Consider the following 24,229-nt stretch of genomic DNA (forward strand, 5'->3'; position numbering starts at 1 on the left):
TAGTTTTTAAAATGTTTATGACACAAATAAATCAAAATAGTTGTTTTAAATACTTCAGTATCTGTCCATCTCTTGAAGAAGTTAATGCCATGTCTATTACTCATGCCTTGATGATCTACCCTGGTGATGTGGACCAGGCATGAGTAGCCGAGCACAGACACCTCTATGTGTGTATATATTTTTTTTTAATACTTTGTGAGGAAAAAAAAAAAAAACTGTCAACCATATCCAAAGTGCAAAGGACCAAAGAGAAGTAGAAAAAATAATGTATGCTTTTGTTAGATTCTTTGAAGACGACATGTGCTACGCGTTGCCCGTTTCCAATGTGGAAGATCTCAGACCTCTGCACAAAACAGATTTTGATAATCAGAAGGTGTATCTGGTTCACAGAACTGAAGAGGAGAATGGCAGCGCAGGCCAGCCGAGCGAAGCACAGATCCTTGCCCTTGCAGGTAAGTTACAACCTCCTCTTTATTTAACACATGTCTTTTGTTAAATTGTTTTTCTCACGTCTGATCATTGATGTGCGCTGTCAAAGCTGTCAAACACCTCTTTTGTCTCGATCTGTCAAAGACGTGATCAGCTGTTTGACACTGATAGCAACAACAACCTCGTCTGTGGCTAGCTAGATCAGCTAGTTAGATATGCTAAGATAAGTTTCCTACACAGTCATACCTTTGTTCTGGATTTTAAACACTTAAAGGTGTCGTTTTCTAAGAGTTATCTCTTGTTTCGATAGAGTACGCGCTGCTTTGTTTCTGCTAAATACGTGGCATCATCCAAACGTTAGCCAGGTTGTTTACAACATGGAGCTAACGCAAAGCTAGCTTCTAGTCCTTTAGCATGTTAGCTCCGACGTGCTAACTAGTTAGCTACATGGTAAACACATGTGTGACAGCATGTGGCGTTCATGACACGTTATCTATTTGGTTTATAGCATATTGTTGGCGTTGTGTGGAGACGCTGGGAGCTTGTTTTTGGTTTAGCTTTGTTAGCTGGCTTATCTGTGTGTGTGAGGAGGAGATGATGCGGTGCTGCAGTCATCAGACGTGTCTTTTAATGGAGACAACATAAGAGACAACCTGTCATTAACATGTCAGCTGTCAGGACAACATGTCAATGCGTTGAAGTGATTTGCTTATAGTCACAGTGATGACGGTCGTTTTCAATGCTCCATCGGTAACTAGCTGCATCACTAATCCCCGAATCTGAGCTGTCTGGTGCTGCAAGACTGGTCCGATATATACCTTCACAGTTGTGTTGAAGCTCCATACAGCCAGGACTATTTGTATAGCAGCCCTCAGTGCTATGTAAATGTTTAATTCTTTATCTAAAAGAGGGCTTAAGTTGATGCAGCAGTTATGGAGAGGCACAAAAACGCCCTCTGCTCGAGGTGGGACAAATGAAATGAATTAATTCTGCAGGTATAGTAGTGTGGTTACTTTCTCATTTATAATGAAAAAATCCATCTGACTTTTTTTTTTTTTTTTTTTGGGAAACTTTATGAGATTCTTCCCCTGCTTCTATTTCTGCACTTTTTACAGATACAGTAGAGGAATTTGAAGACAGTATAATGCAAAAGAAGATGAAAATTCCCAAGATGTCCATCAAGAATTCAGGAAACTCTATTGAGAACAATATTGGAGAGGAGAGAATGCCACTCAGACATAAAAAGGTAGGCTCAACCTAGATCAGACAGTTGAGTTATTTTTGGAAGAAACAACTTTGTACATTTACACGGGCAGCACTGGGTAATGGACTTATACTTACAGTGACACCAGTATCAAGACATTCAATCATGCTGACCCTTGATCATGCTGAAATGATGCTTATCTATAGAAAGTGCACAAGTGAAATAAAACTTTATTATTGCTATAACAGGGGTGCAAAGATCAATAGTAAGTCATAACAAAAATTAACTAACAAAGTATCCCACTTAAATTGCTTGCATTGACAATCTTGTGTCAGTGAGGACCCTAAATAATTTTGCTCATTGAAAAAAAAAAGAAGCTGTGTCAGTGTGGACGCATGTGTGACGTGTCATGTCGATGAATTCACAGCATTAATCTTATATTTTTAATATATATCTATTGGTGATAAAATGTCACATTTCCATAAACTTGGCTGACACCCAAAATCCCCCACGCTATTTTTACCATATGCTGGATTAACACAAATTCAGCACTCTGGACAGCTGCCCTTTCACAGACAAATCCTCTGAGCGGCTCATCAAAGAACTCGGTGACTCCTCTTCTCCCAGTTCCTGTTGAGACCCACACAGTCAAAACAAACTGTTTGCAGTCTGTCATGTCATTTTTAGATTGATGTGTGATTTTTCACTCCGCTTTGCCTTCTAAGTGTTGAATGGAATCACATTTTGTCACATATTAAGTGCACTTTGTCAGTGATGCAGCGAAGAGATTTGTGAAATTCTCTGAGATATTTTATCAGGCCAAACACCTGTCTTATTTTTATCCTGTTCACATGCTCAACTTTCTAGTTATTACAATTCAAATTTCATTTCACTTTGTTCCCTAAAGTGACAGTTGTTATTTTCTTCAGGCCCTGTCTCAGGATCACGGGCGCCCCCTTTCCAACTCCTCCAAGAGCCTGGCAGCAGTAGTGGCTCGCCTGGAGAGAAACGCAGCGAGCTCCTGCATGGAGGGCGAAGAGGATCTGGACGAGGACCGGCTGGCCGAGGAGGGAGAGGATGCGGACGACGAAGACGAAGATATGGAGGCAGAGCATCAGCAACATCATCACCAGCAGCAACAACAACATTTGGAGGTGGACACGGATTGTGTGTCTGGGGTAGCTGCAGCAGTGGTTCCTAGAGTCCTGTACGAGGAGTTGGTTCACAGCTACAGGCAACAGGAGGAGGAGATGAGGAGGCTGCAGCAGGAGCTGGAAAGAACCCGCAGGCAGCTAGTGCAGCAGGCCAAGAAGCTGAAGGAATATGGCAGCTTGTTGACAGAAGTCAAAGAACTGAGGGACTTCAACAGGAGGCTGCAAGACGTACTTCTCATGAGACTGGGCAGCGGTGAGAGACCAGGAGCACGCACACCAACACACAGACCGCTGCTGTGTATGCCACAAAGTTTATCATTCATTTAAAGGCAGGGGGGGGGGCGGTCTTGAGAAACTTAAAAATGAGATTTTTAAAAATGACCGAACGAAAAACTCAGCCCAATGAAAGTAGCAAGCAGCACTAGCTCCGAAAGTCTCTAAATCTAGCGAGAAAGTCAGCAAGTCAGCAACACAGACAGTCCGTCGCTTCAGGCCTCCCTCCAAAGCCACTACCCCACTATTAATATTAGGAACATGAACATATCATAATGAATGTGAACGGCGAACACACCTATTATTGTTAGTACTCCGGTGACGTGCAATGAGTGCACGGGCAGAGTGCACGCAGGCAGACAGACAGACAGGCAGATAGACAGGCAGGTAGGTAGCCCATGCAATCATTTCATCCAGGCTGAATATTACTCTGACAAAAGAAAATTGGTATTTGTGGCCTTCGCAGGACAGGATTTTTTTTTTTTGTCAGAGCATTTGAGTTATTGATTGCTGTCGCGATGTAATGAGAATTTCAAGTAATATAACAAAAAAATTTCCAAATATCTTTACCCACCCTGCCCACTCTACGAAAGTCAAACTAGTTGGTATTGAGCATGAATACCTATATATTAGTAAAACTGCAATTCAGAGCTTTTTTCCCCCTAGAAAGTCAGTATTGGACAGTAACATCTGTACGGCCATTTTCAATATAAGGAGGTGGGAGGCAAGTGCATGGAAATATTCTGATCAGGGTGTTTACTGTATGTCTACACAATGAATGCGCTGATTGAACCGCTCTGACCTGGAACAGATCTATGCCTTTTTAAAAACAGTGACAAATGCTATACATAATTATTTTTGCTGTTGAGTCTGAAAAAATCATAAGAAAATGCAACTACAGGCTCTTTGAATATTTATTTTCTCTGTATTATTTAGCCTTTTTTTAGTTTAGATGTACATGAACATTTGGAACTGCTGTTAAAATTCAGTGTCTTTCTACTGAAATTAAGATACACAGATAAAAGTTGTAAATGGAGTTAAAGTAGATCAGCTTTGAGTTAGGGTGCTTTAGTGTGGCTTGCTTCTTAGGTTGACAGAGTGGACTAATGATATGACTAATGATGAGAGTGACCATCCTAAAACAGAAGAAGGTTGTGGGTTCAGTCGAGCCAAATAAGATGCTTAGAAATTTCTTAAAATTAATTATGAAGACATGATCAGGTGTTGCAAGTTTTGAAGATATGTATGGGTTTCAAAAACTCTCCTGAGGCAGTGTGAAGTATATAAATGTTGCTAATGCATTTATATAAGCATAAAGTTACATCAAGTTTATGCTGTATAGCCACAACAGCAATGTTTCCTGTCCAGGCCTAGCGCTCCAAGAAGACTTGGGATATGAGGAAAATATAAGAAATGGGGGAGAGAATTTAGAGACAGCTAAGCGTGGAATATAAGCAGTCGGTGGGAAAGGGGCCGTTATTAAAAAATATAACAGGTGTTATAGTTAAAAGACACACTATACAACAATGACATTATAATCCAGCAAAAGTAAAGTAGTGAATCCAATACAGGAAGTTGAATGAAAGGCACTGTAAGTGTAATTAAAAGTGGTGTCATTGCAGTGTGCAGCAGTGTACGAACCCGAGCCAGATGCTGGCGTTAACCTCAGCCCCCCCTGTAGATCTGGACAGAGGCGCCTGGCTACTGGCGGGACCATCTAATGGACAGGCTAAAGATTAGAGCACCCTGGGGTGCTGTCGGGCAGGGGATGGAGTGCACTGACCGATATTAAAACTCATCAGCTGCATTGGAGCTTAGCATGGCCAGCCACCAAGCCAGCTTAGTTACTGGGCTAAAATAACCACCTGTCTCGAGGCACAAGGAAGCCTACTGTAGGCCCAAGGCGGGAGGTGAGCAGACAGGCAGGTGGGCGCTGCTCCAGTGGTAAAGACCAGAAAACTCATGGCCACATGCTGCTAGAACTCTGCTCTGTTTTTAGTGTCATCCTCTATTCTGTAAAGTTGACTAGCAGTTGATAAATGACCTAACCTGAACTTGAAGTGCTGACAGACGTAGATGTGTTGCTTAGTATCTCCATAATGTTAAGTGATTCCTTTGTATCTCCAGAGCCTATGCATGACAATGGCACTCAGACAATCAAGGCTGAAGTGGTTGAACCCATTGTTGAGGTCCAGGAGACATGCAGAGAAGAAGCCAACACCAGTTCCAGCTACTCACCCTCACCCAGAACAGTATACACCTGTAACGATGGGAAGGTAAGTCTCACTGCACTGAGGGACTCTCTTTATTACCAGCTGCCACAGCGTGTGGCTGAGATTGTTTTCTCCTTGTGAGTTTATGTGTTTGTGTGTTATCATGGCAAAAAGTGGTCCTGGAGACGTCTACTGTAGCAGAAACTGCAACAGAAGCGGTTATGGGTACATTGCCAGGCGTTTATATGTCTGTCTGTGGACAGATTTTGTCAATGCAATAGCAGGGTTTCCATCGGGCCTAGGTTGGGCTCCCTGCCAGCCCTAATCATCTGGGATATATGTATTTTTAAGGAATAACTCAGTGCGTAGGTTGTGTGCTTAACGTTTGCGAGTGTCGGTGTGTCCGGTCGAGAAAGAGAGAGAGGCAGGAGAGGCGCATGGCTCAACTTGGGCTCTAGTTTAGTTAGCTTTTCCTGATTCCCTGTGGCTGTCTTGTCAATTCCCATGCTTATTTATCTGATACCAACCTTCCATGTGGTATTTATGATGTTCCTTGTATGGCTGTATTTTTTTTTCTTTCTGTTGACATTTATTCCTAAAGGCAAAATCACTCATCCAAATGTAAACAAAAGGGTACCCCCTGGAAGATGCCATCACTCAACAGGTGATGGACAAGCATTTAACATGGTCCGACATGCAACAAATTAATCAGATGTCTTCTGATGCTGTTAAAGGCTTGTTTGTTATGTTCAGTCATCAGTAAAACAGGCCTGTATTTTCAATAATGATCAATTCACATAAAACGCATATTTTTCATTTCTATGTCCACCTCTCCACATATATATTAGAATATATCTGTAATGTATATGGTCAAATGTTACATTACAGATAGGGACTTTAAACCTTCACTTAAAGATTATCCCAGTAGCCCCTCTCACCCTTTGAGAGTCCTGGATCCTTCCGTATCCCTGGCTCTCGGCCTCGGGGTGACCGTGGGAAGTAGCCTGATTTTGTAGGAAATGCTGTATTTCCTCTTTAACACCCGTGGACCTGGGAACATGCCGTCATAGCTGATCGGTCCTTTCCCGCTGGCTGCCCTACCCTAGCAGGTAAACAAGGTTGAGAAGATTATTATTGTTCCTGCAAGCCCAGCCAGCATCATCAGTGTTTATTAGCCTGTTAGGGTTCTTTACTCCCCCCACCGCTGTAACTCAACCAGCGTCCTGTCTCTGATGACAGGGGGGGAATTGGTACTACAAGCTCTGGGGCCTGCAGCCACTTCAAGCGTGAAGAACACTTGCAAATTAGAACTCTCCTACATCAGGGACCCCATATTAATTATTTGCACGAGAGGAATTTAAAGTGACTGACAGGTTAGCCTTAGTGAGAGAGTGAGAGAGGGGAGGGGAAAAGGTACAAAAGGAGGAGGATAGATGGAGGGAGGGAGATAAACGAGAGCAATGGGGAGGGGGGATGAAAACAATCTTGTCTAACTTAAGGGCAGTAAAAAGCTTGTCTGCTGGCCGGGGGCCTAAAGCACATTAGCTGCACAGGGAAAAGCCTTTTGGATGGTAGCCTAAAGACTTTACAGTGATAAGAGAGCAGGGAAGGGAGAGTCACATATGCCCCCTGCTGCATTAACTCACCTAGAAGACCAGGGCAGTCTGGCTCGTCTGGCAATCGGCTTGGGAGTGTTTGGTGCAGGCTTATGCAACGTGCAGTGGAAGTGTGTAGAGAGCTACGGGCTAAGTTCATAGTGGAGGTAATCCAGGATACAAGCGGCCAGTGGCCTGAGCTTATTTATGTATCCTAGTTGGTGAAAGTGGTGCTTCTTGGGATTTGTAATTTGGTCTAAGCGGGAGCTGGCTAAGATGTGTTCTGCCATGACGAGCTATGATCTGCCTTGTCCATTTAGGTTTCACACCCGCATGGAGCATTGTAAATTGGTGAAACTGGATTTCGGAGACCCTGCAGCACCTAACACACAAATGTCCCAGGATCTTGATTCATATTTGATCAGCTGCTGCCTAGTTTGACAGTTTGATCGGAGTTCATGAGCCTCGCGAGCAGTGATAGACAGCTGCGTTAGAGACCGCTCGTTCGAGCGCGGTGGAATCTTGCAAATGCCATTAGGAGCACTAAAGGGAGGCAGAGGAACCTGCTTTTTCCACAGATTACCCGTCTCGTGTACTACTGTCAGGATATAGTGGCAGTTTGAGCGAATATAACAAAAAGTTATTTTTATTAAAGTTACCAACTGCAGCTTTAAGTCTCAGTTTGGTTCTTTTGTCTCCCTCAACTAGTTGCTTCTATATTGTCTTCTCTTGTTGCCTAAACTTTGTTTAACCATCATCAAAGCGGGTTCGGGTGAGCTTACTAGAAAATACAGCAGGTTCGGGTGGGCGGGTGACAAATTGACAAAGCAAGTTATTAATAACTTACAGAAACATTGTGACCTTAGACCTCAGACCTGGCAATTGTGCTACTACAATGCATGCGTTTGTGGATCAGGCGGTGCGAAATGGCTCTCATAACGAGTCAGGTGGGTGCGGGTTATAAAAAACCCTGACCTGCACATCACAAGTAGCTACTCCTCTGAAGTCTGAAGCTTCAGCATCTGTTGAAACAACGTGAACCACTGGGGACAAGATTCTGTCCACTTTAATTGTCAGTATCTCAAGGTTTGTTTGTTTATTATTTAGTTTTTAAAGATATTCAGTAAAGCTATCTTTTTGATGACAACTTCTAAAGGTTGTGAAACAGTTGGGTAACTGTACTAGCATTTGTTTGTTTTAATGAAGCAGACAGTTCTTTAATAGGTGGTACTGTTTGGAAATCTTGTATGAGCAAGCCAAGTGTGGAGAAGATGACACTTTCCCGTGCAGAGTAGATCATCGTGTGCTTAAAAGTGTTGATGCGTTCTGTTTAGTCCTGTTGTTTTTAAACTGAACTGATAAAAGCCACAACGCATTAGACCTTTCACTGCGTCTGGCACAGTGCAGATGACAACACTTACAAGATATCTTTATCTACTGTAGATGTGAAAATGTGGTGTTCTCTGTTTTACACTTTTACACCTCTCTGCAGGTACACCTCGGTGGAGGGATCTGGGTGGAGGAAGAGAAGTGGCACCAGCTGCAGCGGACGCAGGGGGACTCCAAGTTCACAAAGAACCTGGCTGTAATGATCTGGGGCACAGAAACCCTCAAGAACCGTAGTGTCACTGGAGTGGCCACCAAAAAGAAGAAAGACGCCCTGCCTAAACCTCCACTGTCGCCCAGCAAACTGAAAATCGTAAGAGGTAAGATAAACTCTAGGTTTAAACCTATAAAATCAAGACTGTGAAAGAGATGAGTCCTTGTTCTGATGAGATTTGTGTAAGCTGAGACAAGTTGTCAAACATCAGGTACAGAAAAACATTTTTTTTTCTTTTCATACAGTCTTTCAGTCATTCAGTTATATTCATTACATAGCAGACAAAGATAAGATTTTTAATTTGATGTCGTCTGACTGCTCACGCTCGCTCCTTCCCCAGAGTGTCTCTACGACAGAGTGTCTCAAGAGACAGCCGACAGTGCAGAGATTACGCAGAGATTGTCCAAAGTGAACAAATACATTTGTGAAAAGATAATGGACATCAACAAGTCCATCAAGAACGAGGAGCGGCGGGAATCCAAGCTGCTCATCAGACAGACAGTCAAGATGGAGAACTTCACCTACGATGGCATGTAGTGATCAACTGTTGTCCCGCCAGCGCCTTCTGCCCCCCCCCAACGTGGTCCGGATATCGAGGGGGACCTGATATGGGTGGTTGGGGGATGTTTGTCACAGTTTCAGGAGCAGTTTTTTCTTTGACACATCGGATTGGTTATTATGTGAAACGTTAAAACGAAAAGAGCCCTTCCCAGCTCCCTGCAGAGCAACCGTCACCTCCCTCAGTGTCCAGTTCTCCCATTGGCTGACAGACAGCTTTACCCACCAGTGTGAACTAGTTTGATATGAGCTGGTATGAGTGTTTTTATAAGCTTTACAGTGGGATTGGTACAGAGATGTGGTTTATTGACGTGTGTGCATTTGTGTCAAAGGAGAGATTAGATGTAATTGTTAAAATTGATTTATTGTTCTGTGTCAGAACATAGTTTTGAGTCCTTAAACTTTTAAAAAGTAAGGTTATTTCCCTAGATAAAGTCTTCTGATGCTATAAAGATGATGATGCTAGCCTGCGTTAGATCTTAGACATGTGGATATTTTTGGTGACTAACTGCTGGGAGTGTTTGCTGTTGGTACTTACTGCATAAAATGGGACATCATGGGTCTCAAATGCACAAGTCTTAATTGGTAACAGCCATATTGCATTTTGCAACAGAGATTCTGTTCCTCCAAGAGATTAATTAGAAGTGTGTGCACCACCTTGACTGTAGGTCAATCACAACACTTTGCTTTATTAAAAAGACGGCTTACAGGGGTTAAATGGGAAGTGTGACTCTAATGTGGAGTCTATAGAGAGCTATATTTGTTTTGTTTTTTATGTTGACCTTTCAGTTATGAGCATTTGCCATCAATGTTAAGAGGTTTGGATGGGATATTTCTGTGTTACTCTTAATCAAACATGTCACTTTCAGACAATTTGACTGTTTAATGAGTTGTATTGGTACAGGCACTTTGATGCCTAGAAAGGCCTTAAATGGATTTGGCAATCACCGGGGGCCAGTGTGCCCCTGGGTTTTCTAGTAAGCTGTGATTGTAAATGTATCGTAAGCTGAAGCGATGAAGCTTCACCTGCACTTTGCTGTGAGAATGTGAGAGGTGGCTAGGTACTATTTTCTGTGCGATTCACACCATTAAGTTGAGCTGAGCCGGGATACTTGCTACCCCCCTCCCTCCCTCCCTCTCTCCCTCCTCTTGTAGTTAAAAGATGCTGCGCTGCACGGGACAACGTGGGGAAGAGAATCAGGGCACGGTTCAGGTCATCTTCATGTGGAAGCAGTGTTAGCTGTGGGTAAAGCTGTCTGAAACACGATTGTGCTGTTTGAAGTCGTCTGGGCCTGCTGAACCCCATAATAACCCCCTCTTTTTTTTTTTTTTTTAAGCCACGCCACTGGGGAACAAAGTAAGGTCGCTCCAGTGACAATTTCCTCTGAGCTATGCCATCAGAACTTTTTTTTGAAAATGTCTTCTTTTTCTTGTGTTTGTTTTATGTTTTTTTTTTTTTTCTCTCCAGTTGTTTTGATCCAAAATGGTTTGTGTGGCTGTCTGCAGGCTGGAACTAAACGCTGCAGATTGAAATCTCAACTGTGACCTAGCTGTGGCTAACTGTGAATCTGCTGCAGAGCTGCCCATCAAGCCTCGCTCCTCTTCATACTCTAGATTTCTTGTTTGTCGGTTGGTTTATTTCTGTCTATCATTTTGTCTGTCTCGGTTTTTTTTGTTATTTCAAAAGTTCAGATCAGCCTTTTGTTAAGCTACCTTATGTTTTTGGAGATATTTTAGTGTACATAAAACATATTTTTTTTAATTTTGTTTTCCACCAAACATGGATATTTCAGTTTCTAGTAAAGGTTCTGGTCAAGTTTTGGTTTATCTCATTGATGTTGTGATTCCATGTTACCTGACCATTTCTTGTGTTTCTTTTCTTATACATTTTGTTTTTTTGTTTTTTTTGAATGAATTGTTGGCTTTAAGCTTGATGTTGTATCCAAATGTAGATCAGTTGGAATCTACAAACAAATGAAAAAAAGATCTCCCTTTCTTAGCCAAAGTGATCTCTGTGTGGAACAAGAGAGACAAGGCTTCGCTTAATAACAGAGCCCATACATTAAGCTACATTCACAACATTCGATATTTAATAAGCCTCACTTAGATATCTACCTTCTAACGATCCACCACAGTTAAGATGACAATTTGTATCCATTGTACTCAATTGAGATGCAGTAGTTAGATCAACACAAACCATTTACATTGAACGCACTTTAAACTTCTGGGCAATTTCTTCAATCTTAAAGAAATGTATTTGTGGTATTTGTCCTTTTGTTAAAAATGGCTATATAGATAAAGCCTAACAATCATTGTATTATCATGAAGCACCTTAGAACATTTTGGTTTGTTGTTTTCTATGGCAAGAATGAGTTATAGGATATAATTTTGTTTTGCCAATCAGATAAGCCCCTGACATACCAATGCTCCAAAAAGAGCTTGATAGATTTAATACTTCCAGTTACTACTTCAAAGTACTACTACTTCCGAATAGTTAAATCTTTGAAGATATATTCGGGGTGTTTAGAAAAAAGTTCCACAAGTATGTTGAAACTGGATCGATAACTCCATCATGGCCTCCTGAACAATAAATAGCTTTCTTGGTGAGTTGACAAGCAAAAGTATAAAAAAACTCTTCTTGGCTTTCAGGCCCAAAAACATGATTCATCAATCTAAAGATATTTACCTATAATATGTGCAAGCTGACTGGAATATGTGCTTTAACTTAATGTGTGAAGATGCTGGTTATGCGTAGATATGACTTGTATAGAGATAATTGTGTATTTTTTACAAATGAGTGGTAATCGTAAGCCAAAGTATTGAATGCTGAGATCAAGCTAAAGAAGGGGGGATGCTGACTGAGGAATCAGCGAGGTTTGCACAAAAGATGGCCCATGCCAAGGTAATAGAGCCTAGTGAATCTTAAGACACCAAAAATGGTGACATATTATTGATATTTTCTTTTTGTTCCTAAAAAAAAAAATCCTTTTCAGCTTTTTCCCTGTACAAAGCAACATGTGAGGTTTACGTGCGCTAGCATGTATTTAAAATACATGCGGTTTAAAAGAAAAGAAAGAAAAGATTTCTGCTGTGCAAAGCAACCATGCTGAAATTCTGACACGTTGTCGTGTTCAATTGTTGTGTTTGTGTTCGTTTTCTTTGTTGTTTGATGCCAAAAGGGGGTGTGGTTAAAATAATGCTTTAAGATAGAGCATTGATAGAGCTATTACATCATCTGAAATGTTAACTTCTTTTCAAAGGCTGGTTTCCTGGAGCGCTATTAAGCCTAATCCTTTAACTAAAACCATCTTTCATGGATGAAAGCTGTGTGGAAGTACTGTATGTTTTTAACCCAGATTTGGCTTAATCTGTGATGGAAAGGCCAATCTCTATCAGATGTACCAAGTTCCTTGCAGACGAGCAATTGGGGTTTTTGCAGCGTATTAGTAACATGCACCAGTACATAAACTGGTAGAGCCATTCATGGACAATATAGGTTAGTTAGCTCTGTGACGCAACACCAGACCTTCCAGTACTCTCACTGTCACACTCAAGTAGCGATAGGGAGGAAATGTAACCTCGCTGGCTCTGTGATCCTCTTCCTGTGCCACCTCTAGTTCCTTACTCTCCTGTCATTTATACGGACTGGATTTTAAAAATGCACATGTATCGAGATAATAGCAAATCCTGTCCTCATCGCTCAGTGTTTTGGCTTATGTTGTGAACACCTGTCAAAGCTTCAGAAGTGAGGGAGCTTTATGTTGCTTTTTGACAGTTTGGGGGGAAAAAAGAGATCAGTTCTAACTTCACTGTGTGGAACGAGATAAATGGTGTCATCTAGCAGTTTTCACAACTACACAAAACACATTACTGTTTGAGCCTCAGATACAATGTCAAACTTACTTCAAATGAGAAAAAAAAAACGGGAGGAACACATTGTTGGGCCTATATTTTTCTTAAGGTATCAGTAACTTTGTATACAATCCACAAACCGGTTCTACTTCATCTAACTTCACCGTCCTACCTCATTGTTACTCTGGTGTTTGTTTGTCAGTGACTGTAAACTATGTGTGTATATTAAAAAAAAAAATCTATAGGAAAAGGTATACCTGGTTACTCTCAACATGTACAGCATATAAAACTTGTAAAACACCTCAGTACACAATATCATTCTTAGGAGAAATCAGTTTTATTACCTGCTTAAAGATGCTGCTGTAAAAGGGGGTATCTGCGTGAGGGGTCGTCTCTGAATATATATCTTCGCTCTTTGCTATGTCGTGCAGTTGATCAGTGGTTGTGTTCCGTCTCTGTATTGCATTCTGAGATTTTTACTGGTTGACGGTGCTACCAGCAAACAGTTCAAAAGCTGATCTGTCTATCGGACCTCAAATGGTGCTGTTTTTCTATGTTTTTATCCTCATACAGTTATGTTTTATTCAGGTGTGTCAACCGCCACTATCCCCTCAGCTAATCAAAATTTAAGCCAAAATATTTCGCGAAACGATAACCCTGCTATTACTGTATCAACTATATGCTATCCATCCAAATATTGTAGATAGTGATTATATCCTCAGCTGTGAGTTTCAGAAGTACCTCAGAACTTGCTGACTTGCAATGGATGCATCTGCTTCTAGCACCTGTTGTCTAATAATATGACATTGTTGCAGTGTATTTTCAGAAATGTGTATTTTTACTGGTTAGATCAGGTTTCACTATACGTAGGACATGATTATTAGATCACACTCAGATGACCAATACATTTAAAGGATACCACTGTTCAATGGTTGCATGCCAGATTGTCATAAAAAAAAGGAAATCTCAGTTGGACTGGGCAGCATGTGTTACAGTAGAAGAGGTCCTCAGCAAAGCCATGTTCTGTTTGAGTCAAGTTTGTTTTATAGAAGCGGGATTCCATTGGTAGTTGTATGGTCCATTAGAAGGGATTTTGGTAATATACAAACTAGAGCCCCGTCTGGTTGAAAATGAGACTTCATGTAGACTGTTATGTTTTTTTTTTAGCCAGTAAGTTTTGGGATTATTGATTTTTATTTAATTAACATTTAAATCTGTGATTCCCCAGTTTTATCTCTTTGTCCCTGAACAATTCAAATGTAATTTCCTGTAAAAAAAAATAATTCAGAATTCAGTGTAGCAATTTGTTCAAGATTGACTTACTAGCCATGTTTCCATTCACATATTTTATTTGCATTAGAAATGGCGTAACTGCGAAAAAATAAGTTTTTGCGCTCGCTTGGCGTGGTTTTTGACTTTGTCGAAAAAGAGTCGATGCGCTAAATGGGATATGGAAAAACATTTGCCAAATAAATTTGCACGTAGCGAATATTTAACTCACATGACCAGCTGTTTCTGCCATCGGCTTCTTCTTGGATATTCCCATAACGTGCAAATGCTTGTTTTCGTCTCTGGACATGGCCAATACTAGCTGACATGACAGAAAAATTAAAACTTGCCCAATTGAAACTAATTCCTGAACACCTCTCCATTTTTCTCTCGTACATGGGTTAGCTGGCCAAGCTGACTTATTTTGTTTCCGGTTCGCAACCTCTTCTTCTTCTACTCTGTTTGCTGGTGGATTACTGCCTCGCTTAACCTATAGCGCCAACATCTGGGTTTATTCGCACCAAACCAGTTGATGGAAACAGACCTAATTCGCGTTTCTTTTTTTTGTGACATTTCAAAAGTTTGCTTGACAATTGAATGGAAACACGGCTACTATGAGCTAAAGTCATATATACAGCATCATTCAGTGTCTGGACCTGACTTAGTTATACAAAAAGTGCATTATATTGTCTTTTACCCTGTGTGCAGTGACACCAATGGAATCTTTTTGTGCGCCAAAGTGTTGTTTTGGTGTACTTTGCTCTACCTGTCAGTATGTAAATATATGTTTCTTTGTTTCTTTCTTTTTTTTACTCTGACCATGTCTGTGAACAGGTAATGTGCTGGGGAGCTCCTCTCTACTGTGAGCATTGTGTATGTGTGCGTGTGTGTTCAAATACACAGCAGTAGGTTTCATGGAAGCACTTAAGCCATCCTTTGGACTGTTTCATAACGGTTCAATTTTAAGCTTTGCTCTGGTCCAGGGAGTTGACCCAGAGAGTTTTGTGTGTAATTGAATTCCTATGCAGGTGCTGAGTTGTAATCACCTGGTACCACATCACTGTTGGGTGGAGAGCCAACCAGGGAGAGATAACTGGTGTTCAGACCGTTGAATGTGTCTGCACAGCCTTGAGATTGAATCAAAGGGGGACAATGGCGACATGACAAATCCGTACTGAACTATTACTACATTTTCATACTCATGGAGTTGAATTAAACTGAGCTATACAGGGCTGCTTGGGTATTTACCTGTCTGTAGTTGTAACTGCATTGCAATGATCATTGGGGGAAGACAGGGTTATTACTGTATGGAGTTTCCAGTTGGTATGATAATGTGAAAAGATATTTGCAGTAAACACTCCCTCACCCTACTTCAGCCTCCCAGAGGCAATCCCTACATTTACAGAAAATGTTATAAGTATATGCGATAGAGAGTGTACATGTCTTTGCTAAACCGGCCACACCTCTGCTATGCGAGCAACTCTTTTGACGCTTAGCATCCTGTTCTGTGTTTTCTCTTGCTGCATTCAGGAACACCTGTTTAATGTATAGATAAACAGAAATAAATCCAGACTTTTATTCTATCAGCACAAACCTCTTGTCGTCTTTTTTGTCTTTTCCTGCCTCGTGTTCTTTTCTCGAAGAAGCAAACTATAAGACGAGATCATAAACTGTATATAAAGATGGACGACATGACAGCTCCCCAGAAGTGAAGCCAAAACATCTTGATCGCCCCCTGGTGGCTGGCTGCAGTATAGGTCATAAATCCCGCCATGTTGGCGGATGGGAAATGGGCCAAACTAAAATGTCAAAGTTCACGTCAAATACATTTTTCCCAAAGATGGTTTCTGTCATTTTAGGTAGTTCTTATCACACTATTCATTTTTCTGATACGTTTGATTTTAATTAGTTATTTGATGCTATAAAAAAGGGGGTGAGACGTCATGATTGACAGCTCTGATTGACAGCTGCTCTGAGTGAAGTAGTCGCGGAGCTGGAGGCTCGGGAATTGTGCGAGAGAGGAGATGTAACTTTAACTTTCCATAACTGTCACAAGTCTGTGTATACCACGGCTCCAGCCCCTCGATCACTACTGCTACTACTGGCTCAAAATGACGTCAAACTCTCAAGATGGCATATTTTGGCTTCACTTTTATACAGCGGGAGGAAGTAGAGACGCGTCGTCCATCTATACAGTCCATGGATGAGTCTCATGGATAAAACCACACTGAACCTTTCTCTTTCTTCTTTTTTAATCACTTTTCAATGTTTAAAATACTGCATGTGATCAGTGCTGATGATACCTCTGCCTCCACCATACAACATTTGTGTTGTGTTGTAGTTGTGTGTCATAAAAGTTCAGAGAAATTGAACTTTGTGGACCCACTGGATACAGTCATATCTGAATCACAATAAGGATTTTGTTGCTGCCTTCTTGAAGGAATAGTTGGCACATTTTGGCAAATGCGCTTATTCGCTTTCTTTCCGAGAGCTAGATACAAAAATCAAAATGTAAAAAGATTTTTTTGCTGTGAGCAGTAACTTCCCGATGTCGAGTCCGGCTGTTTCCCCTGTTTTTCCAGTCGTTGTGCTAAGCTAAGCTAATCGGCTATTGACTGTAGCTCAACATCTAACAGACAGATTTGAGGGAGGTCTCAAACTTCTCATCTAACTCTCCACGAGAAAGCAAATATGTTTTTTTTCCCCAAAATGTCAAACTATTGCTTTTGCCGAGGCAAATTCAAATTTTCTACTGCTCTGTTGACAAATCAGTGTGGTCATGCCCTATTGTTGAGACAACTTTCCTGAAGTTCCAGGGGGCTCTGAGTGAGTAGTAACTTCATTTCCACACATGGTATTTTCACCTCAATCTGTATATTTTAAAATCACCAAATCGGGGTTAAATCTGGTCAATAGCTTGGAGCGCAATACCTACCTCAAGCCTTTAAAGTGTTATTTTTTACACTGGAATACCATTTAACTAATTTCGAAAGAGTTTTTATTTTTAAATTGATGGCCATGTGTGCTGAATAGGTTTCAGTAAACCTTAATGACCCCTAGGCTAATGCAAATTTCTCAGCACACAGTTACCCGGTAAACTTTTAATTTAAATGCAAAGATTAAAATTAGAGTTTGAGTTTGCCGTACAATGGTAACAATTTACTTTTTAAACATCACGCCCAGGAGTTTGACACCGTGAAGGAAGACAGATTTCCAGACAGACCGAGGCAGATTAGCTCTGGGGTTATTTCATTTCTCCTGCGTTGGCCACATCAGCTTTCCATCCTCACAGGCTCTGTAGTTAACTTCTTTCACCGTAAAGTTCAGCTTTACATCCTCAAAAGATCTGGGTTTCAAGTTTGGTGTGTTTTGGACTGTGTGTGTGTGTGTGTGTGTGTGTGTGTGTGTGTGTGTGTGTGTGTGTGTGCATCTGCAGTGAAGGTGAGGGGATTAATAGGCAGATTGTTCTCAATGTCAGCCACAAGATAACAGGATGGCAGAGATCAACAGTTCACTGTACTGTGTTTGTTCATTCAGTCCCCGATGCTGCTGGCTTGCCTCTGTGCCACACAGCATGCTGATGATTGGCAGCGTTGTATATAACGTATGTGCTATGTCCAAACCATATTGCAATATCAACTCAGCTGCATGAGAGCAAGATAGGCAGAAAATGGGGTGTTGACATATGAGATTGCTTGTTAAGATGGCTTGTTTGGAGAGGTTTAAATCTAAAATGAGCCCCGTCATTGAATGCCGGGGCCAGTTGCGTAAAAACAGACCTAGTCTCTGTCTTAAATATAACTTTAAGTCAGACTTGCTATATACACTTAAAGTTACCTGTTGCTTAAAGCTTCCATATGGGTGACTAATGTAAGACTGACTTAGATAGCCTGTCACGCAATGAATTGTGGGCGAAATAAGACACTTCACAGAAGAGAAAAATGTCTGATGCAACAGCGACACCACACCGAGTGTGCATGGGAGAAAATAACAAGAGAAGGTAAACAAATAAATAAATCCAACGCTTGACCGGTAAAGATGTTAAGAAACAATTTAAGAATATGGTACAATCCAAAAAAGTTAGGGATAAACAGTTGAACTAGTTTGCTAAAATTACTTAAAAGTAATTGATAAATGGGTAGTTGGCTAAAATTACCTAAAAGTAATGGAAAACAGTTGAAATAGTTAGCTAACTGACCTAACAGATTGTTGCCATAGCAACAAAGCTCTCACCTCAGGCTTAGCCAGAGGGAGAGGTCGCTAACTTTCCTACCTAAAATTAAGTCAGTCTTAACATTTATGCAACAGGGCGGATTAGTTAGACTAGTCTAACCTGACAATCTAAGACCAGTTTAAGGCCAAGACTTGTCTTAAACTAAGTTTATGCAACTGTCCACATTGGACTCTTGTAGGAAGTGGTCACTGTGAAGGCCTTTTCCTCCCTCTTTCCGTAGACTGAGCTCTACTCTCTCCCTCATCTCCCCATTCCTCTCCCCTGTCTGGCACACTGATGCATTTCCATATATTATTGCCTCTGTAAGCAAGTGTGTCATGCGCCCAGGCTTTTCCTACAGCCCAAGGGGACTTCTCAATGTCATTATCGCTAAAGCCTGCCACATGCCTGTAATGTATTGCCGCCTGGCTTTATTGGCAGCGCGATGATTCAGTGGTGGTGATGATGGATTAGTGCCGGCTGGGTCGAGCTGGGCCGGGCTGAGCTGGTCCAGACTGGGCTGAGCTCTGCAGCCTCGCTGTCTGTCGCATAAACACTGTGTCCTCCTCCTCACACGCTGCAGCACAGAGGGGAACATATCGTATTTATGTCACACACACAACCTAATGAATATGGTCATTTCGGCGCTTTTATTGAGCTTCTCGGAAGACTTGTCTGATTCATCTTGTCCACCTTTTGCTTTTCACGCTGACACGGTGCACGCAGCGGCGCCGCATAATAGGTGGCAGTAATGTGTTTGCTTTATGACATTGTTACTGTTTTGAATGTGAAAGTATAACAGCTTTTGTTGCCTCCCGGAAGGGGAAGTTCAGAGAGGGTGCACTGAGTGCATATGTTACCACAGCATAACAAGGTTTGATGTTGAGAAAGGTGTACACCCACACACACAGACACACACACACACACACACACACACACACACACACACACACACACACATACTGAGGGTTTAGAGGAAGGGCACAGTTGCATGTTTTATCACTGAATATGAAACACACCATATAACACAGCCACCCAGGCTGAACTAAACTAAATGGCACACTAGCCCCCAACTAAAAGTCTAAACTCAACACTCAGCTCTTGATTGCAGGCTTTTCGGTCTCTCTTGCCGCTGTAACGTTGTCACGGTGATCAGGCACCGGCCCCACTGCAGGGAAATAAATGGACATTAGTCTTAATTTCTTCCTGCTCGCGGCAGCAACTTTTAACCTCTCCTGCCCCGAGGGACACAAGAAACACGCTCCGTTTCTCACTATAACACGTGTTGGTTTGGTTTATTAGTGAACAAGAGTGTGCAGCCCGGTAGCACAAAAAGGCGTGTGAATGACACGATAATGTGCAAGACAAAAGCGTGCAATAAGTACGCCGTTCTTGTGTTAGGAATCATATAGTCTGCACTGACTGCAATGTAAATGCATCCGTATAAATATGCTACGCTCAGAGCTAGTGACGTAGAATAAAGAGTGAGAAAGACTGCTTATAGTGGACATGACGGGAGGTGGATGGGTCCAACAAACAGGGGACTTTCAACCAGGACACTGGTGGGTCGAGACAGATGTTTTGTTTTGTGAGCTACATTACTGACGTTTGTGGCGGGTCTTCCGTACTTCTGTTACGTTGTTTCTGTATGTATTGCACTTAATAAGTACTTATTTTAAGGCCCATCATGACGTTTTTTCTTAAACCTAACTACGTGGTTTTGTTGCCTAAACCTAACTAAGTGGTTTTGTTGCCTAACCCTAACTAAGTGGTTTTGTTGCCAAAACATAACTAAGTGGTTTTGTTTCCTAACCCTACCTAAGTGGTTTTGTTGCCAAAACATAACTAAGTGGTTTTGTTTCCTAACCCTACCTAAGTGGTTTTGTTGCTTAAACATACCTAAGTGGTTTTGTTTCCTAACCCTACCTAAGTGGTTTTGTTGCTTAAACATACCTAAGTGGTTTTGTTGCCAAAACATAACTAAGTGGTTTTGATTCTTAAACATAAGTAAGTGGTTTTGTTTCCTAACCCTAACTAAGTGTTTTTGTTGCCTAAATCTAACTAAGTGGTTTTGTTGCCTAAACCAAACTAAGTGGTTTTGTTGCCTAAACCTAACTAAGTGTTTTTTATGCCTAAACCTAACTAAGTGGTTTTGTTGCCCCCTGCTCGTACTGCACCGTCATACATGCGTGTAATATTCAAGCCTCTGTGAGGCAAAACGTGACACTGACACGCTATCCTCTGGTGAACAGGCAGGTCTATTACACGCTTCGGCGTGATATTGGGTTGGATTGTAACATACATACATACTTTTGCTCATCCTGCAACATTTCCCCCTTAAAGGCACAAAAAGCTTTCTCATAACTAAATAATTAGAAAGTAATAAAAAAACTAGAGCGCAAAATGTTCTAATTGAATCTCATTCGTGCTGCTAGTGTGAATGTACATGAAGCACTTTATTGTCTGATTTCTTAGAGATCTGTTTTTGTTTTGCACATAATCTACACAGCATTAATCTACAGCGTGGAGCTCACATCTGTATGCAAAATATGCAAGAAGTTTGTTCATTACATTATCTCTGTTGCCAGTAATGATGTTGAAACACTCATTATCTCTTCCTATACTTACTACCATCTCTGCTGCTACGTTCATCTGAAATGGGACTGCAGGGTTAACAGGCAATACGTTGATTAATTCTGCCTTTGGCCTTCAAAGCCAGTAACACACATGGATGAGCTACCAATCACACAAACATTGGCTTTTCTGCCCATGCTCCTTACATACCTTACTTTTAATCCACCCATCCAGCTGCATGTCCCTGCATTGTCAGTTAACTGTGTGAATGATAAGATATGCTGTAAGTCCTGACTGTAGCTGTTAAATTTCTCCCCGCTGCCAGCGTTATTCAGATGTCCTTATCATTTATAAGAAGCTTATTTGGCTTGTTCAATGATAAAAACGGGTAAAGTTTGGAATCCATCAGCCCCTCCGGTAAGTGGATGCAAACCTGAGCTCTCTTACCCTAAATACACACACACACATGCACACACGCATACTTAAGCACAGAGCTTCCAAATGGCCTTTATTAATGCAGACGGCTCTCCCAATTAACAAGATTCAAAGTGATGATGAATTTTTCATTCTCTGAACATTTAAGCTAATTATGGCCCAAATGAAGCAGGTTCCAGTGAATCACCATGGCAGGGTCTGCCAATGGCAGCCAATGTCACTGTCACAGTGCCACTCTGCACCACCACCCTAATCACTACGGCTGCTTAATATTCATCTCCCACTGCTGTCTCCTTCCTGACTCACCTCCCCTCTCCTCGCATATCCTATCTTCTTCTCTCCTCCCTCCTCTCGTCTTGCCTTTCGCTCCTTTCCTTCTTGTAACTTTAACTTCTGTCCTTTCTCCACTGTCCTCCTCATCCTCCTCCTCCTCCTCTCTGTTTCTCCCCCTCAGCGCTTCTCTCTCGCCATAGATGTGTTGTTTCAAATGGAAATCAACTAATTGCGCTAATAGCATTTTAATGATAATTTAATGTAGTAAATAAAGCTTGTTACAAGCTAAGCAATTTTGCCGGATTTCAAGGGCAATCAATCCGTGTCCGATACAATCTGCTCATCTCCTTGATGATGGGTGTGAGATGTCGCTACGTGTGTTTTCACTCACGTAGATCGAACTATATTCATGTCAACATCTGTAGAGCCGCACAAATAGAGCTCAACAGTGAGGTTCCGGAAGTGAAAACCCCAATCATACTCTCAATCGCGGATTTGATTATTAGCCATAATGTTGTAACCATCCAAGGTAGACTTGCCACATGCTACGAGATTGTGAAACGATGGTATATGTTCCTGCAGAAGCCACAAGTCTGTATGATATCAACATTGTTTTAAAGGCACAGTGTCTACAATTTTGTGGGATCTATTTTCAGAAATGGAATATAATATTAAAAAGTATGTTTTCTTTAGTGTATAATCATCTGAAAAAAATAATCTAGTTTTCGTTACCTTAGAATGAGCTGTTTATATCTACATAGGTACCAGACCTTTTCACGGAGTCTGCCATGTTACCAAAGTAGCCCAGAACGGACAAACCAAACTCTGTTAACTTTCCTGCTTGGACTGTAGTCGATACCGTTACTCGCTCCCATCACCGCCGCTCTCTCTTTCAGAAACTTTCCACTTACGAGGTTGTGAATACCACAAGAGGGGGGCGTTCATATGGACTCTTCTCGTAAACACGACCCCATTTGAAGGTGCCAAAAATGTGGTCAGTCACTGTTGAGCTCTATAGGCAGAACTAAGTGGAGAAACCACATCACTGTACACATTCATCCCCCACTTAAAATGATTTCCAAGTCATATGATTTAGACCAGGGGTTCTCAAAGTCGGACACTGTATGTCAGTGTTTGTCATGTTTCTTTTTTACTCTCAAAAGAGTAATAAAAAGGTAAACATCATTTACTTCATAATGCAAAGAATCCGGAGACATAAATAACATGTAGCTTGTCCTACCATATCAGGATAGTTGGAAGGTGATGAATGCATTGTTATTTCATATTCATTGTGAAGCAGCAGCTGATCATTTACAAGCAGCGCACCGGTGAGTCGAGTTCAAAACACAAAACGAGTTGTAAGGCTTTCACCTGACAGTAACAATATGTTTCAACTATTATCTGTTTTATATTCATGTTTCTTCTCACGTTTTCTTTTCTGTAAACCGGCACTAGAAACACTGCATTTGACTGCTGTGGCTCAAGATAACTTCTGCATACATTATAGGCCCCAGAGGCCTTTTTATTCGTCAGCTCTGTCGTTTGACATTATCCCTTTTAATCATTTGGTCTGTTTTGAAACAAACTTTATGCCCAGTGGTTGTTCACGCCATTTGTTGATTTGTTCATAATCAATTCTCCTCAAGAAATTAACATACCGCAGTTCTTTCAAGTCTGCTTAGCTTTGTGAGCCGTTGTTATCCATTAAAGAGATTAGATTTACCTTGTAATCAGAGATGAAGTAGTTCATTTTGCGTTCTGATTCTTCGGCACATTTTTATCAACCATTCCGCCAGATTAAACATATTAAAAATGACGAGGAGCTTGAGCTAGAAAGAGAAAAAGAATAAACAGCCGTGAGACAGAAAAACAATTTAATTTCTCTTTTTATGTTCTACCATTGGTCATTTAGCTAGACTCTTTATTTAAATGGTAATGTGAAGCTGGCTAAACAGGCATGGCGAATCAGCCTGAGAAGAGAGCCAGACTTCAGAAAAAAAGAAAAGCTGTGGTGTTTCAGGCTCGGGGAGTTTATCTGGGTCTGTCCTCCTGTCGCCTGGCGGAGGGAGGCAGAGTGGGGAGCCGATTGAGCGACAACGATAACTCCTCTCGGTGTTGGAGTATAATTAATTAGGTGTGATAAATTATACCATTTCTAGCAAAGCCTGGCAGCACTGGCACATGCACACTCTAACACACACACACACACACCCTCAAATACACGTGCACTCGGTCTCTCTCCTCAGACACACACACACACATATATAATAACAATACATGCATGTCAGTATTTACTTTAGATGAATATTACCACTTTGTAAACTCTCTGACCTCCCTCTCAGGTTGTTGTGTACCAGAAATTGAAAGTAAACAATTTAAAAAAAAACATGGATTAACTGTCATTGTGCATATACAGTATCTCAAATCAAGCAGATTATTCTTTTTTTTTTAGAAAGGGTGTAGTTTTGTCAATAAATGTAATGTGCTGATTGAAGAGCTTCATGCTCCGTTTGGAATTACCAATAATATAATATTTTTATTAGAAACAGCAAGAAAACAAGGAAAGCACTGAACAGTGAATTTTAGT

At 41.3% G+C, this 24,229-nt stretch overlaps 2 protein-coding genes across 4 annotated transcripts in view; both read left to right on the forward strand.

The window, feature by feature from the left end:
* Positions 1 to 24,229, forward strand: part of agbl4 (AGBL carboxypeptidase 4) — a 323,638-nt gene that overhangs the window by 238,010 nt on the left and 61,399 nt on the right. The gene's annotated exons all lie outside the window — the stretch shown is intronic.
* Positions 154 to 15,740, forward strand: bend5 (BEN domain containing 5). Of its 3 annotated transcripts, XR_012593936.1 has the most exons (7): positions 154 to 452; positions 1,545 to 1,675; positions 2,563 to 3,040; positions 5,188 to 5,336; positions 8,361 to 8,574; positions 8,809 to 10,268; positions 10,364 to 15,740. XR_012593936.1 is itself a non-coding variant. In XM_074635417.1 (6 exons), exons 1-6 carry the CDS (start codon positions 266 to 268, stop codon positions 9,003 to 9,005), a joined length of 1,356 nt encoding a protein of 451 aa, XP_074491518.1. In that variant the 5' UTR covers positions 154 to 265; the 3' UTR covers positions 9,006 to 15,740. The 3 variants fall into 3 exon arrangements, 2 of the variants coding, with proteins under 2 accessions (XP_074491518.1, XP_074491519.1); XM_074635417.1 differs by having other exon boundaries at positions 8,809 to 15,740; XM_074635418.1 differs by lacking the exon at positions 1,545 to 1,675 and having other exon boundaries at positions 320 to 452; positions 8,809 to 15,740.

This window comes from Sebastes fasciatus, chromosome 5 (assembly GCF_043250625.1).
Source record: "Sebastes fasciatus isolate fSebFas1 chromosome 5, fSebFas1.pri, whole genome shotgun sequence".
Taxonomy (NCBI): domain Eukaryota; kingdom Metazoa; phylum Chordata; class Actinopteri; order Perciformes; family Sebastidae; genus Sebastes; species Sebastes fasciatus.